The sequence below is a fragment of the Mustela erminea genome, chromosome 7 (genome assembly GCF_009829155.1).
Source record: "Mustela erminea isolate mMusErm1 chromosome 7, mMusErm1.Pri, whole genome shotgun sequence".
Classification (NCBI taxonomy): domain Eukaryota; kingdom Metazoa; phylum Chordata; class Mammalia; order Carnivora; family Mustelidae; genus Mustela; species Mustela erminea.
In genome coordinates, this window is record NC_045620.1 from 7,851,913 (window position 1) to 7,867,237 (window position 15,325).

At 44.9% G+C, this 15,325-nt stretch overlaps 1 protein-coding gene across 5 annotated transcripts in view; it reads left to right on the plus strand.

The window, feature by feature from the left end:
- The window catches only part of BCAS1 (breast carcinoma amplified sequence 1), a 93,687-nt gene that overhangs the window by 19,083 nt on the left and 59,279 nt on the right, over positions 1 to 15,325 (plus strand). For all 5 annotated transcript variants that reach the window (XM_032350300.1, XM_032350301.1, XM_032350302.1 and 2 more), the window contains exon 4: positions 12,875 to 13,446. In XM_032350300.1, the coding sequence (XP_032206191.1) occupies positions 12,875 to 13,446 (572 nt within the window). The remainder of the gene's footprint in view (positions 1 to 12,874; positions 13,447 to 15,325) is intronic.

Genomic DNA, 15,325 nt, shown 5'->3' on the forward strand with positions numbered 1-15,325 from the left:
GCAGGCTCCCCGCTGAGCTGAGAGCTCGATGTGGGGCTCGATCCCAGGACCCTGGAATCATAACCTGAGCGGAAGGCAGAGGCTTTAACCCACTGAGCCACCCAGGCGCCCCTATCCTTCGCATTTTAGATAGTATTTTCCAGATTGGGGGGGGGGGTGTGCTCTAGTACGTATGGCCGGAGTGAGCACATCTAGGTGAACTGCTTGGATCTGGCGCCTCCCTTCACCTTTTCACAGCTCTGTGAGCTCAAACAAGAGACTCCACTTCCCCACCTCGTGGTGTTATGAAGAGAAAATAAGATCATGCTTGCAAATCCCTTCACTTGGTGCCTGAAACGATAAAAGATGCCCATTACAACGATGTCTGTTCCTGGAAATAGGGGTGGTGCCTAATTTTTAATCCACATTAGAATCACTGGGAGGATTTTTTTTTTAATCCCATTACCAGACCCTACTTAGAATCAGTAAATCAGAAGCTCTAGTGGGTAAGACCCAGGCAGAAATCTTTTTTTCAGGTTTCGCTGGGCACTAGTATTTTGAAAGCGACTCATATTCAGCCATGGTTGAAGGGCACTCACACAGAAAATTCTTTATTCACTTTTTTTTTTTTTTTCAAAAATAAAACATTGGCATTTCTCTTTTAAATTCTTCCAGAACTTTTTGGTCCCTACCCTGGCTGACAGCCTGGGCACAGCATTCTGTTCTAGGGTGCATAGAGTCGGATTTCCAGCAGCTTCTGTTGAGTAAAATGCAACTTGTTCTTTACCTCTCTGGACTGAGAAGAAGCCTGGACACCATCTTCTGCTCAGCACGTGCAGACATCCGACATGGTTTCAGGGGCATGAGTGATATTAACTTGTCCCTCTCTGAGGGAGGCCAGGAGAGCCCAAGAGAGACCCAGAGAAAGCACGACAAACAGCAAAAAGAGAAACAGGATGGTCATGGGGCAGCTGCACATTATTTCATTTTTCTTCCCCAGGGTGCATTTAACCAGATCATGAAACACCGTAACTGGCCTCCATTACAGTTCTAATCCTACAGCAGACTTTTCAAAAGACCTTCTCTTCATATCCTCTTACTACACTGGGAAGAATTTGCCAATACTTGCCCTGCCCCAAAATAAAAAAAAAATAATAATAATAAATCAGGGAGACCAAGGAAATGGTAAGCTGCCCTAAACATTTCTGGGAGTTTAACAATTAAAACGGCAGATCAGTGGGTGAGATGTGCTCTGTGCAGAGAAGACCTCAGAGGCCACGTGTTTCTGAGAACGAGAGGACTGGAAACTCAAGCAGAGTCCGGCCCCATTCATAGGCGCAAAAGCTGCAATGTAGAGCCGGTTCTCAGCTCTGAGCCCAGAGGCCCTGCCAAAACCCCCCAGCGGATAATCAGCTATTTCCATGAAAGCCCCACGTGAGAATTTTCAGATGACATTTCCCAATTCAGAACAAAACAAAAAACCCTAAACATTGTGCTGGATGAACACCATGCTGGCCCTTTCAGCAGATCTTACAGTTGCCCACTTCTGGTAATGTAAAATTACTCTCCCTACTTTTCATTTCTCAACAAAATAACGTTAAATAAAAAATGATCATCACCTTTAGGTGATCCCAGCTTGAAGCAAGTAAACCTTTAGCGAATTAAGTCTAACAGTTTGCTTGCTTGGTTTCTGGACCCACCAGGCCCCCTGCCCTTGACAATGCACTCCGGTATATGTTGTCACCAGGGAGGGACCTCATGGTAAGAGGTCCCCAATGGTTGTGTCCCCTTTTGAAGTCACCTATATGCTTCATTCATGAGCTCTTTTTAAAATGATCTCTGAGGGATACATCATCTCCAGGTGACTTAAAAAGTTGGGGGGTCCAAGTGTGCTGAGCAGAGGGTCAGACTGTGGAATACGGAGACGCCCCCCGGGGCGTGCCGTCACTCCAGGACGCAGGGCCCTCTCGGCCTGGTGAAGCCTCCATCACAGGCACCGGCTCATTAGTCACAGTCCCCACTGTCACTGCCCAGCCTGGCCCAGGCTAAGTGGAAATAGGCCAACTGTCCCTTGGGTCAGCCTTAAGTCCCATTCTAGACTTCTCCTTTCACAGGATGGGCATGTGATAATTTATTTAACTGGACCCCTATCGATAGGTTTCTAGTCTTTTCTCAGGGGTACAGTGGCCCAGCAAATAGCGTGTATCTGTTCTGTGTCTTTGTGACTCAGTGCAATTGTATTTATAGGATGATATTCTATTATTAGAAATTAGAGTTCACGGGGCTTGTGAACTTTTAAATTTTGGTATATATCACTAAATTCCTCTCCCCAGAGATTGCCAAAATACACTGCCACCAACGATATATGGGGGCTGTTCTTCTATTCCCTCCCTATTAGGTTACTCAGTACCTCCCTTTTCACCAGTTTGGAGGGTGGGAAGGTAGCTCTCCTAACTTTGGCCACATTTAACCGTTCGTGACGTTGAGCATCCTTCCACATGCTTAAAAGCCAGCTGTGTGCCTTTCCTCTTAACTGCGTGCTCTCCTTCGGTGGTCCACCTCACTCCCCCCGGTGGATGTTTATTTATACAATGTCTTCCTTTTCCAAAGTCACATCTAACTCACTCACCACAAAATTGATCCTTTTAAAGTCTCCTGTTCAGTTCTTTTGAGTATATTCACGAGGTAGTACAAACCACATCCCCACTATGCCCAGAATGTTTTCATCACCCCAACCTGAGACTTGGGGGCAGGCTCAGTCATTCCCTGCAGCCCCTACCCCCAGCCCTTGGCCACCACTAATCCGCTTTCTGTCTCTATGGAGAGACGTCCGCCCCTTCTGGATATGTCATGTAATTAGAATCCTGCAATGTGGTATTTTATACCCGGATCTCTCACTTAGCACCTTGTTTTCAAGTTCACCCGTGTCACAGCGTGTCGCCATGCTTTATTTTTTTCCTGTGGCTGAGTACAGCTCCACCGCCTGGATAGGCCAGGTCTTGGGTATCCATTCATCCGTTGACTGCCGGACGTTTGGGCTGCTTCCAGTCCTGCAGCTCTCATATCTAGTGCTGCTGTGAACATTTGTGTACACATCCTCACCTGGGCATGCGTTTTCATTCGCTTGACTGTGTATCCAGGAGTGGAATTACTGGGTCATCCAGCAGGAGGAGCTGCATCTCCGCCGTGTTGCCTTCCCGCCACCACCTAACATAGGAGGGTTCTGATAGGTCCGCATCCTCGCCAACACTGCTGATGGTTGGTCTTTCTCATCATGGCCCTCCTGCTGGGTGTGAAGCGGTGCCCTGTCGTGGTTTTGGTGGCCTTTTCCTAATGGCCCATGAGGTTGAGCATCTTTCTGTGTCCTCACTGAGCATTCATGTGTCGTCTCTGGAGAGTATCATGTCTTCTTGATTTGGCTGCTTTTCCCGGTCCTTCTGCCCTGAGCCTCTTGTCTCATAGTGCTTCCTGGCTGGCTACTCCTAGTCCCCAGAGTCCCAAACTAATAATTGTCACTCTTCAGCAGTGTTCTATGGGGCACGAATTCCACCTGCCTCACTCTACATGTCCAAGGCTTATCCTTGGTGTTCTTGTCCTTAGAGGGCACTGAGAGAATAAGACGTGACCTCCCCTGATATGTTTCTACCACTTAAGATGTCTTTTATGTTGTGTATCTGGTCAGCGTTCTTGCTGTTTCCCATCCCCGCCGCCCTTGGGGGTGGGAGAAAACCACACTATCACACTGCTGCTAGGAATGCGCATCACTAGTGCCCTTTCTGGGAAAGAAATCTGGCAGCGTCTCTTTTTAGAAATTAAGTGCACATCGATTTGTGTGTCGCAGCTGCACATCTGTGCCTCTGTTTCATAGAAAAAAAGCACTAGTTTAGGATTTTTAAACACAGAAGTTTATCTCAGCATTGTTTGTAATAGAAAGGGAAACAATTACTTGGAAACTACCAGAATGGTCATTGATTAAGGCAATGGCTTAAATATCTTTTGGTATATGAATACTAAGGAATATTATGCTGTTATTTAAAAAAATAAGATGGGGTACCTGGGTGGCTCAGCTAGTTAAGCATCTGATCTCAGCTCAGGTCTTGATCTCAGGATCGTGAGTTCAAGCCCCGCTTTGGGCTCCATGCAGAGCATGGAGACTACTTAAAAAAAAGTAAGATCGATTCAGACATATTGACTGAGAGGAATACTGTGATTGCCAGTTTATTCAGGTGGCTTTAACAAAAATACTACAGACTGAGGCAGATTTGTTGTGTAGTAAAAACTTCTTCCTGGTTCATAGATGGCCACCTTTTCACTGGGTCCTCAAGCAGTGGAAGGAGTAAGGGAGCTCTCTGGAGCCTCTTTTATAAGGGCACTAATTCTATTCATCAGGGTTGCACCCTCACGTCCTAATCTCCCAAAGGCCCCACCTCCTAATACCACCAGCCTCGGGGTTAGGATTTGTAGTTATGAACTTCGTAGGGTCATGAACATTCGATCCATAACAATGATAGATAAAAGCAATAAAAATATATATATAATCTGATCCAATTTTTGTAAAAACGAAAAAGCACAAACACAACCCTTGTGTACCTGTATCTGGGATGCTCGTATGTATCTGTGTGAACGTGAACCAAGCTTGACAAGCCATGCGGGGTCACAGATGTGAGTTATCTTGCCATGAAGGTGGAAGATCCATCCAGAAAAAGAAAAGAATTAAGAGATAATTGTTTGGGGGTAGTAAACAGATGCTAAATGTGTATTATAATCAAGTTGAGAAAAAAATCAAACATTGAATGTGTCTTTGAGTGACACTATTGGCTCCCACTGGAGCAATGGTGGCTTAGTGCTTGAATTATCTTTGTATGTTCCAGACTTCTGCAGCACATGAGTGATGGGAAATCTGTGAGCGGAAAGGAGAGTGGGAATGGTGAGGTCCACTAATAGAGTCTCACCCCACAGTGACTAGCAAATCACTGTTGACTTTTGAGAGAGGGTGAACAATTACCTTTTGGCCACATGATGTTGGAACCCAACATTAAAACCCAGCATTTCCATCGTTAGATGCGCAGATGTGTTGTATCAAGCTGATAGTCAAGAACCTTCAGCTCTAAGACGCCCCCTTTCTTTTATTTATGCTGGAATTTCTTGGCCAAGACATCATGGCTATTTCATATTGAGATGAAAAGCATGAAATCTGATCAATCCGTGAAATTTCCAAATCTAACATCTTCCTCCATGCTCTAAGTATCTGCCACATGAATCCTTGTTTCAAGACCTAGAAAACAACAAATGCATTTGCATAACACAGAAAGCCACAGTTGTTTGATGTGTCATTTGACTCCTGCAGCAGGACCTCAGAAGGGTCTTTTTTGTAAAACTTTTTGAGGTCTTCATCAGTTTTCCCAAGGGCGTACTATAATCCTTTGATATTCAAATAAAATTCTCTTTTGAAGAGCTTAGTGGGTCATCATCTAGTTTCCCTTCTACCTTCCTGTCTTCTTCCGTGAACTCTTTGAACTCTGCCAGATTCTCACTCGAACAGAGCCACGTGTGTGATCTGAACAGTACTTTCCATGACTCAGCAAACTCCTGCGTCTTCTGCCAGGTTTGCAATTCCCTTTGCAAATCATGTGCATTACATTTCCGCCCTACTTGTCCTTTCTCCGGATGGGTCAGGATATTGACACACAGGCCGGTGTGGCACAGGAAGGGATGTCTGAGTGGGAAATAACTTTTGTAAGCAAACACTTCCTTTGTAAATGAAATTATGATCGTGGCCTCTGCTTCCCTCTGTAACCCTAAGGACTAGGAGGATTTGGATAATGGATTGTTAGAAGAAAGAACACCGCCTCTGCCATCACCAGTTACTACAAGGGTTGCTACTCTCACCATTATTATAGTCAGTGTCCCTGGGCACTGGCTATGCCCCAGACTCTGGACTTCTGCCTTACTTTTCCCTGACTTAATCCTGTTACATGCCAAGAACCACTGGAGGCCCTGGGGACACAGCTGTCATCAAGACAGACCAGGTGTCGGTCTACTTGGGCTTACTTTCTGATGGAGGAGAAGCAAAATGAATTAATGAGACCATTTCAGAGAGCAGGGAAGGCACTGCTGAACCCAAAGAAGAAATGGGGGTGAGTGGGAGGTGGGAGGGTGACTTCAGAAAGGGTGGTCAGGGAAGTCCTGACCTGAGGCTTGAATGACGACAAGGTAGCCATGGAAAGATGGGAGGGGTGGGAAGAACAGCTAGTACAGAGAGCTTCAGGTGCGAATAAGGTTGGTGTATTAAGAGGAGGAACCTGGGCGGAGCTGAGGCTCTACCATGTTGGGCATGGTAGAGTTCTGGCTTGATTTTAATTGGAGTGAAGCCATCTTTGGATAGTTTTATGCAGATGAATGACATGATCTAACTTTTATTTAAAACAAAACAAAATCACACACCATCGTCTCCCAGATGTGAGAAAACATGGTTTGTTTCTTCTTTTCTCTCTTGTGCATAGTTTCTTGAAGATCCACTAACCCCGTTAACCAAACTTTGTCTGCTTTGTTCTCTCCCTCTCTTCTGTTCTTGCTTCTATGACAAAATGTCAAGGGTTTGAGCTTTTGAGTCAGGCAAACATGGGTTCTAATCCTGACTCTACCACTTAAGAGCAGGTTGATGTCTGAAAGGTGACTTTCCTTCTCAAGCCTCAATTTTCCCACCTGTAAAATGGGAGTGGTGATAGTACCCAGTGTATACATTTGCTGTAATATATAAATAAAATGCTTCTTGTTACAGACAGCATTTACCATAATGCCTGGCACGTGGGAAACATTCAGTGAATGAGCAGTTGTACTAAGTGAAAATTTGAACTTTGCCACATGGGGAAAAAAAAAAACAACCAAAAGATAATCCTTCCTCAGAATTTCTAAATATTGTAATAGACTTTGTGTGTGTGTGTGTGTGTGTGTGTGTGTGTGTTTAAAATATGTAGTAGAACTCTGAGGAGGCAGCTTGCTCTAACTGAGAATACCTGAAACTTTGAGTAGGAAACATTCCTGAATCATTTCTGGCCCAGATTCTTAGATTTTTGAAGATAAATTAATTCACATCATTACTATTTTTAAAAGTCTTTCCGGAGCACTCAAATGTGTAGATTAAACCATCAGAATATTTTTTTTCTTTGTGATTTATGTTTGGAGATATAAAATAGTAATTATAGTAATAATATATTGATAGAACAAAAACAAAAAAACCCACTAATTTTTCTCAAGAACTCACCACATACCCACAAGCAGTAAGCACCTTGTAGGAAACATTTCATATGATCCTCATAATGATCCTTTGAAGAAGGCATTGTTATTTTCTTGCTCATTTTATAAGAAAATTGAGGCATAGAGATATCAAATAATTCAGCCAGGTCCCAGACAGATCTTCCTCTACTTGGGATGGGGCTACTTCCTGATAAATCCATTGTATTTTGGAAGTGGATTTATGAGCATCTGGGTGGTTCAGTAGGTTCATTGTCTGCCTTCAGCTCAGGTCATGGTCCCAGGGTCCTGGGATTGAGTCCCATGTCAGGATCCCTGCTCAGCAGGAAGTCTGCTTCTCCCTCTCCCTCTGCTTTCTCGCTCTCTTTCTCTCAAATAAAATCTTTTAAAAAAAGAAAGAAAATATTTTTACTATACATATATACATATACATATATTTAATATATAAAATATACAAAAATACAAATATATTTACTATAACCTACGAAGCCTAGCCTACCTTAAACGTGCCTAGAGCACTTCCACTAGCCTGTAGTTGGGCAACATCATGTAACACAAAGCCTATTTGGTAATAAAGTGTTGACAATTGCAGGTTCATGAAATATACTGAATGTTGCACTGAAAGGGAGAGACAGAATGGCTGTGAGGATACAGACGGTTGTCAGCGTACCTATTGTCGACCCTGCTGGGAGCTGCCAAGACCCAGCATCACTAGAGGGGGTCACCCGCATATCGCTGGCCCAGGAAAAGATCCAAATTCGGAATTCCTCATACAGTTTCTGCTGAATGATTATCACTTTTGCACTTTGTAAGGCCAAAAAACACAAGTCCCAGCACTGTAAGTCAAGGACCATCTGTATTTCATATTCGAGAGTCAAACCGAGGTTCTAACAATGACACCAAAATGCCACTGGCGATAAGTTCTCAATCACATGTCTGCCTATGACGACTTTCTCTTAAAAAGCCACACACATAATACAAAATATATTTTCTGCACTAAGAAGATCAAAATTTTCAACGCTCTCACGTATTTGGGAGCTGTCCTTTGCATTCTCACTTGATTCCTTTTTATCTCCCTTAAACTCTTACACATTTTTTTTTTCATGGAAAGTAAAATCTCTTTGCTATGTCGTCTGTGTGTCTGCTTTATGAGAAAGCTTTTTATTGCAACCAGATTCAAGATGAACTTCTCTCAAGATTGTTCATAGTAACTGAAAGCTTGGTTCCCATCATTCTGAACGAACTTTTAAATTCTTTCTGTAATAACATGAGGAAGGCGTGTAAACAATATTCATCTTTGCAAGATTATAAAACTTGTAACTCCAATGGGTTTTCTTTCTATTCATTCACAGATTGGATGTGTGTGAGTATGCGTGTGCATGTGCGTGCATGTATGCACACGTGTCCATTTAAATCGATGTTTTAGGACACACCTCATTTCTAATGTTTGTTGAAGGTCTCAAAAGTTGTAATCTGTTTCCTGAAGTGGATATTTTCCCTTCACTTTTATTGTGAAGGCAAAGCATTGGTGGCTTTTCTATCTAGCTTCTACTAACTTATTTCCTCCTGTTTCATTCTCTTTACCCTCCTTCCTCCCATACTAACTGCCTCCTAGACAGACTTGAAGAGCCTGGAGACAGCTTCCCAGGAAGAGGATTGTTTGCTATTACTTGACAAGTGAAATGGATACTGGCCAATTCCATAAAATTCTCTCCAAATCACTGAGTATGTACTTAATTTAAACTGGCAAAAATGAAAAAAAAAAATCTGTTGGCCATATAATAGTAAATTTCAGCTTCAGGCATAGCTGGATCCAGGCATTTAAATTCTGTCACTGGCTATGTGTCCCTCAGTCTTTTGACTCTGCTTTCATCTGAGTTTGTTCTTGGGCAGGCACTGTGAATGTGATGGCCAAGTCCACCACTTACAGATGCACTCCCACTGATTGGCTAACCCAAACATAAAGAGTGTAACTCTGTTCTAATGGGTTCAGCAAAAGCCACAGAATTAGTCTAGCTTAGATCATGTGCCCACGTAGGAGGTAAGCATTTTAGCAAAGGAAATAGAATCTCTGGGTGTTGGACCTGAGTATGCACTCACCCAAGTTTGGAGGACAGGCCTTCATTATTATGGAATGTCCCATCTAGAAAGTCCTAGTTCTTACAAGTTATTAGAAATACTTTCTCCATTCTCTAACATCAAAAGGTAAAGTTTGCATCTGTTGTAATTTCTAAATGCATTTGAGGGCTAGTCTAGATACCTGGATGAAAAGAATTTATCCTTTATTCAAGTAATATATTGGGCCCTTAAAAAAAAAAAAACTGGGGCGCCTGGGTGGCTCAGTGGGTTGAGGCCTCTGCCTTCAGCTCAGGTCATGATCCCAGGGTCTGGGAATCGAGCCCGGAATCAGGCTCTCTGCTCAGCGGGGAGCCTGCTTCCCCTTCTCTCTTTGCCTGCCTCTTTGCCTACTTGTGATCTCTGTCAAATAAAGAAATAAAATCTTTAAAAAAAAGTTCGTCTAGAGACTACACCAAACTAAAAAGCTTCTGCACAGCAAAGGAAACCATTAGCACAATGAAAAAGCAACCCACTGAATAGAAGAAAGTATTTATAAATCATTTATTCAATAAGGGATTAATATCCAAAAGTAATGAAGAACCCAACTCGATAGCAACAACAACAACAAAAATCTGATTTAAAAATGGACAGAGAATCTAAGTATATAGACATTTTCCAAGGAAGACACAGATGGCCAACAGGCACATGAAAAGTTGTTCAGCATCACTAATTATTAGGGAAATTCAAATGCAAACCACCCTAGGATATCACCTCACATCTGTCAGAATGACTACTGAAAAAAAAAAAAAACCAACAGGAAATAAAAAGTGTTGGTGAAAATCTGAAGGGGGAAGGGGAAGACTATATATATGTGTGTGTATGTATGTGTGTGGATGGATAGATAGAGATATATTGGAACACTACTTGGCCATAAAAAAGAAGAAAATCTTGCCATTTGCAAAAATGTGGATGGACCTTGAAGATACTGTGTTACGTGAAATAAGTCAAGAGAGAGACCAATGCCATGTGATTTCACTGTATGTGGACTGTAAAAAGCAAAACAAATGAAACAAGACTTAGAGGTACAGAGAGCAGAGTGGTGGTCATCGGAGGAGTCAAGAGGGCTGGGAGGGGGTTCAGCTGGGTGAAGGGGCGACATATGGTAACCAGACCTTCCGTGGCAGTCACTTCATAGTGTATACCAGTATCGAATGATTACTACATTGTACACCTGAAGCTAATATAATGATTGGTGCCAATTTTAACCTTGATTTTAAAAGTCTGTCCTTGGGAAGATTTTATTTCCCCCCCAAAGACTTTCTCTCTGGGTGTAACGCTCTTACCACTAGCTCTTTGGGTTCCTGGCTGGAGAGTAAGGAAGGGAGGCAAAAGAGAAAGAGATTGGCGGATGCTCTCGGCATTTTGAAAAGCCCTTCCTTGTTTTGAATCTCAGTCTCTGCCTTTTTGTCAACTGTTTCCTCTTCTCCTGGCATGGACTGTCCCCACGATTCATTTATATTCACTGTGATGCTTCAGCTGCCTACTGGCTTACTTGGCACCTGACACATCCGTCTAAGTCCCGTATTCCCGCTGTCCTTCCCGCCTTCTCTCCCTGAGTACAAGGTTTACCACGATCATGAATTCTGGAGCATGGGGGAAGGAGGAGGAAGAGCTGGTGGGCATACCCGATGCTCCGACGGGGGGGGGGGATTCCCTTGGGATCTGAGATTGTAAAGAACCCCTGCTGCTTGTCACTGGCCTGTGGACCGTCCCTTCTGTGCTCCTCAGTGATGACCACCGGACAGGGGTCCGGCTCTCCCTTTCCTGTCTCTCCTTTTTGTTTGTTCCTGACTCGAGACACTGAGAGTTACCAGAGTTTGGCAAAAACAACTGCTAATAAAAGTGTGTACTCGTGTGTGTATGTGTGTTTCACACGTATTGGTGAGCTATATGAGCAGACCGAAAGATTCTCCCCCTTTTTCTGTCCGTTTCCGTTTCTCTGTCTTCCTGTAAACATATTTTAAAAGTGACTGGCTATGGGGCAACACAGTCGGTGAAGCCATGATGCCGGATCGAATCCCATGTCTGGCTCTCTGCTCAGCAGGGAATCTACTTCTCCCTCTCCCTCTCCCTCTGCCCCTCCCCACCTCTTGGGCTCGCGCTCTCTGCTCCCTCTCTCTCACACACAAATAAATAAAATATTTTAAAAAATCAAAAAAATAAAAGCGGTATCTGTCAATTCTCAAACATCTACTACAGAAAAGGCAGCGTGCCGGAGTCTTCGCATACGTCCTCTCCCTGAAACGTCACAGCAGTGCTGCAAGGGAGCTAGTATCATCCCCATCTTCTGTACAATGAGGTTCAAAGATTTTTGGTGACTTGACCAAGGTCACATAGTTTATCAGCAGAGAATCTTGATCTTTAACTTTCATTCCAAAATTCGTGGTCTCTCCTTTTTTCCTGAATATCGCCCTGCTTTATAAAAGGCACCTGGGAAAGGAAAGCAGTTCGATGAGACCCAGGCAGAGGTCAAAGCAGAAACAGCTGGAGGCTGGAAGCCGGCCCCTCCCCAGAGGAGGAGGAGGCGCCCACGTGCTCACGCAGCTCGGGACCCTACCCTACGCTTCTGACTCCATGCCCCAGTGAGGTCTAATTTGCCGTCCTGTGTGGACGTTTGCTTGCCCTTCCAGCCTTCAACATGGGATCTACCCCCACTACCCCCAAAATCTAGGCTAACATAGGCCAGATGGTAAGACAGAGCGCAAAGGCTGGGGTCAGGTATCTGTCCATAACCAGACTCTGCGACTTAGCAGCTCACCCAGGAGCTGTGCAGACGGGGGCCAAGCCCTGTGGCAGCCACTTTCGTCACTTGTGGGTCATGATAACAGCTAACCTTAACTCATGGAATCTGCATCACAAAATTAGGAGGTAAGTTCTACCATTTGCCTCACTTTGCCAGAAAATTGAGGCACAAGATGGTTAAGTAACTCAGATTCAAAGAGACAATTTAGCTCAGTGGTTCTCACATGTGAGTGATTTTCCCCCCTCCCCTGCCACCCCAGGGGACATAGGGCAGTGTCTGGAGGCATTTTGGATTGTCACAATGTAGGGGCATGGGGGGGGCGCACTGACATCTACTGGGCTGAGGCCAGGGACGTGGCTAATCTAGGGGCTGAGGCACAGCAAAGAATGATCCTGCCCCAAACGTCCATAGTCCCGAGGCGGAGAAGCCTTGTTCTAGCTCCAGAGTCCACGCTGCCTCTGCAGTGAAATCATGACGATTTACTTGTGAGATTCCTCCGAACCTGCCACCGGAGAAGTAACACGAGTGTTACTAGTACGGTGCCTGGGGTGTGCCTTCAGCCAACCGGCTCTCCTCCTCGCTACCCCCCCCCCATTCCTCTCTCACAAGAAGAGCAGGGTCAGAGTTCTAGATAACCAAGTTCTGCTTCGCAGAGTGAGTGGACAGCCACAGAGCCCCCGCTTCATCATGGCCTCTGTGTATCAAACGTCTGGAGTCCATTATCCATCCTTGGATTTCCTCGCCGGGTTGAATAACCGCTGTTTATGTTTGTGTTTACAGTCGACTTGGGAATAAGTGTCAAGGAGGATAATGTGGCCACTTCTTCCCCCAAGACAATGGAGATCAGCGCTGTTGCAGATGCCAACGGAAAGAAGCTTGGGAAAGAGGCCAAACTCGAGGCACCAGCTGCTAAATCTCGTTTTTTCTTGACACTCTCGCGGCCTGTACCAGGACGTACTGGAGACCAAGCCACGGATTCATCCACTGGATCAGTGAAGCTTGATGTCAGCTCCAGTAACGCTCCAGGAAACAAAGAACCAAGTGAGATCGTGGCACTTCCGGTGGCAGCTGCACTGGGGCACGACCCACATAAAACCCAAGGCCAGAGCCCGGCCGGGGACGGAGGCTTCTCTGCCGCTGGGGGACCGGCGCCTGCCCCACCTGAGTTGGGAGGAGCGGCCCCCTCCAAGCCTAGGGACTCCAGCTTCTTGGACAAACTCTTCAAACTGGACAAGGGACGGGAAAAGGCACCCGCCGACAGCCGCCAGGAAGCCAAGGGTGCAGAGCGTCAAGACCAAGCCCAGGAGGTTTCCGGATTGTCCAGGCCATCTGATGATGTCCCTGCAGAAAGGGTAAGTGCTGGACAGGGGCGATCCGCTTTGTGAACACCAGCTCTGGGAGGGGGGCTCCGAGGGGCCGAGACAAAGGCACCTACATCGCTCTACAGTCACCAAGCGGCCCCGACAAGGTCTCAAGCCATCGACCCCTCTAGAACAAATAGCACATTGTGGTGGAGTGTCCCCCATGTTTCTGTGGGTGGAAACATCTGTTTGCAGAGCAGTAACAGCTGTGACATCTGTTTCACGTAAAGGAAGAGAGGAGGCGAGTTACATACAGATGAATTCGTCCTTCCGTTTATCAGAGGTAGAGGAGGACAGATGACGCTTATGATCAATGGAGTCTGCAGGGAAAGGCAGGAGCAGAATAAAAATGGTCCCTGAAAGACTTCACTACCCTGCCTGGTCTCAGGAGGTTGTTCCCCATTCCGTGTGTTTATAGGCTTTTGTTGGAATACATTTCATTTCTTCTTTTTAATAGCCTGGATTGATCTTTAACTATCTTTTGCACCAAAGTGTGGGTTTAAATAAAGAGCTTTTACAGCTCTGGGCAGGCTCTTTTATGTACTAATTATTTTCCAGCAAGCTGGAGTCATATCTTTGTAAAAACTAGATTTTTTTTTTAAGGAGGTGTCCGGAATCCGCTCCTTCTTTTTTGCCCCCCTGCACAAAGAAAGGCAGGTTCTTTTGATCTTAAAAAAGAGCGTTGGCTTTTTATCTTGAGAGAGTTTGTTTGTATGTGGGCTGAGAAAGGAACTCCTTGAATGAAAAAGGAAATAAAAGTTGTTATAATGTATTTTAAGGTACTTGGTTTTTTTAGTCATTGGGCTTTTAAATAACAGTATTTTTCCAAAATTTGGGAATGCAGTCAGTAGTAAGGTTAGAAGCAGGAAAAAATTAGTTGGGCTCAGTTTTTCATTACAGGGTTCTGTATCATGGCTGCTAATTTATTTGTCTAAATAACAACTGATTGCACTGCCCTGTTGTTAATAGCACTGGGTGTCTTTTATTGAGCACTTACGGTATACCAGGCTCTGTAGTAAACACTACATATATCATCCTCCTTAAGGAAAGCGACTCTCAAGTTAGTCTGAGGTTTTAATGTACCCAGGAGGGTGTTGAGAATTATATTTCATTTTATTTTTTTAAAATATTTATTTGTTTATTTGACAGACAGAGATCACAAGTAGGCAGAGAGGCAGGCAGAGAGAGAGGGGGAAGCAGGCTCCCTGCTGAGCAGAGAGCCCGGCGTGGGGCTCGATCCCAGGACCCTGAGATCATGACCTGAGCCGAAGGCAGCGGCTTTAACCCACTGAGCCACCCAGGCGCCCGGAGAATTATATTTTAAATGTTAGGAAACAGTTCAACATTCTGGACGGTTAGAACTGGGGAAAGACAGTCAGGCGTGTGTTCAGGTTCTTACTATCAGCATTCTTGCTGCTTCTGTGAATTTCTATGCCAAGAACTGATTTTCAGACTCTCTTTCAAAAGTTTAAAAAACTATCCTTCAAATGGCCGCTTCCTGAATGCTCCAGCTCAGGGCCAACTGAAGAGCTTTCTGCATAACTCAAAGTAGGTCTTCAAACGCATCTGGGCATCCCATCTTACTGAGTGTGACCCTGCCAGCTACAGGTGTGACAAGGCTAGAGGGACCGCCGTGACAGAGCACTTGTCCTCGGGAACTTTGTGGTCCTTCCAGAGAAGAGATACAAAACCCCTGAGATTCTTGTGCGAGGCGCCAAGTGCTCTCCGTGGGGGAGGCTGAGTGCTGCAGATACAAAGAGAATTGGCCTCACAGGCTCAGGGAACCTTCCAGCAAACGTATAGACCTGGAGCTGGAAAGTTACTTGTCTTGGGGCTAGAAACTAGTCATCAATATTCATGAATATGTGAG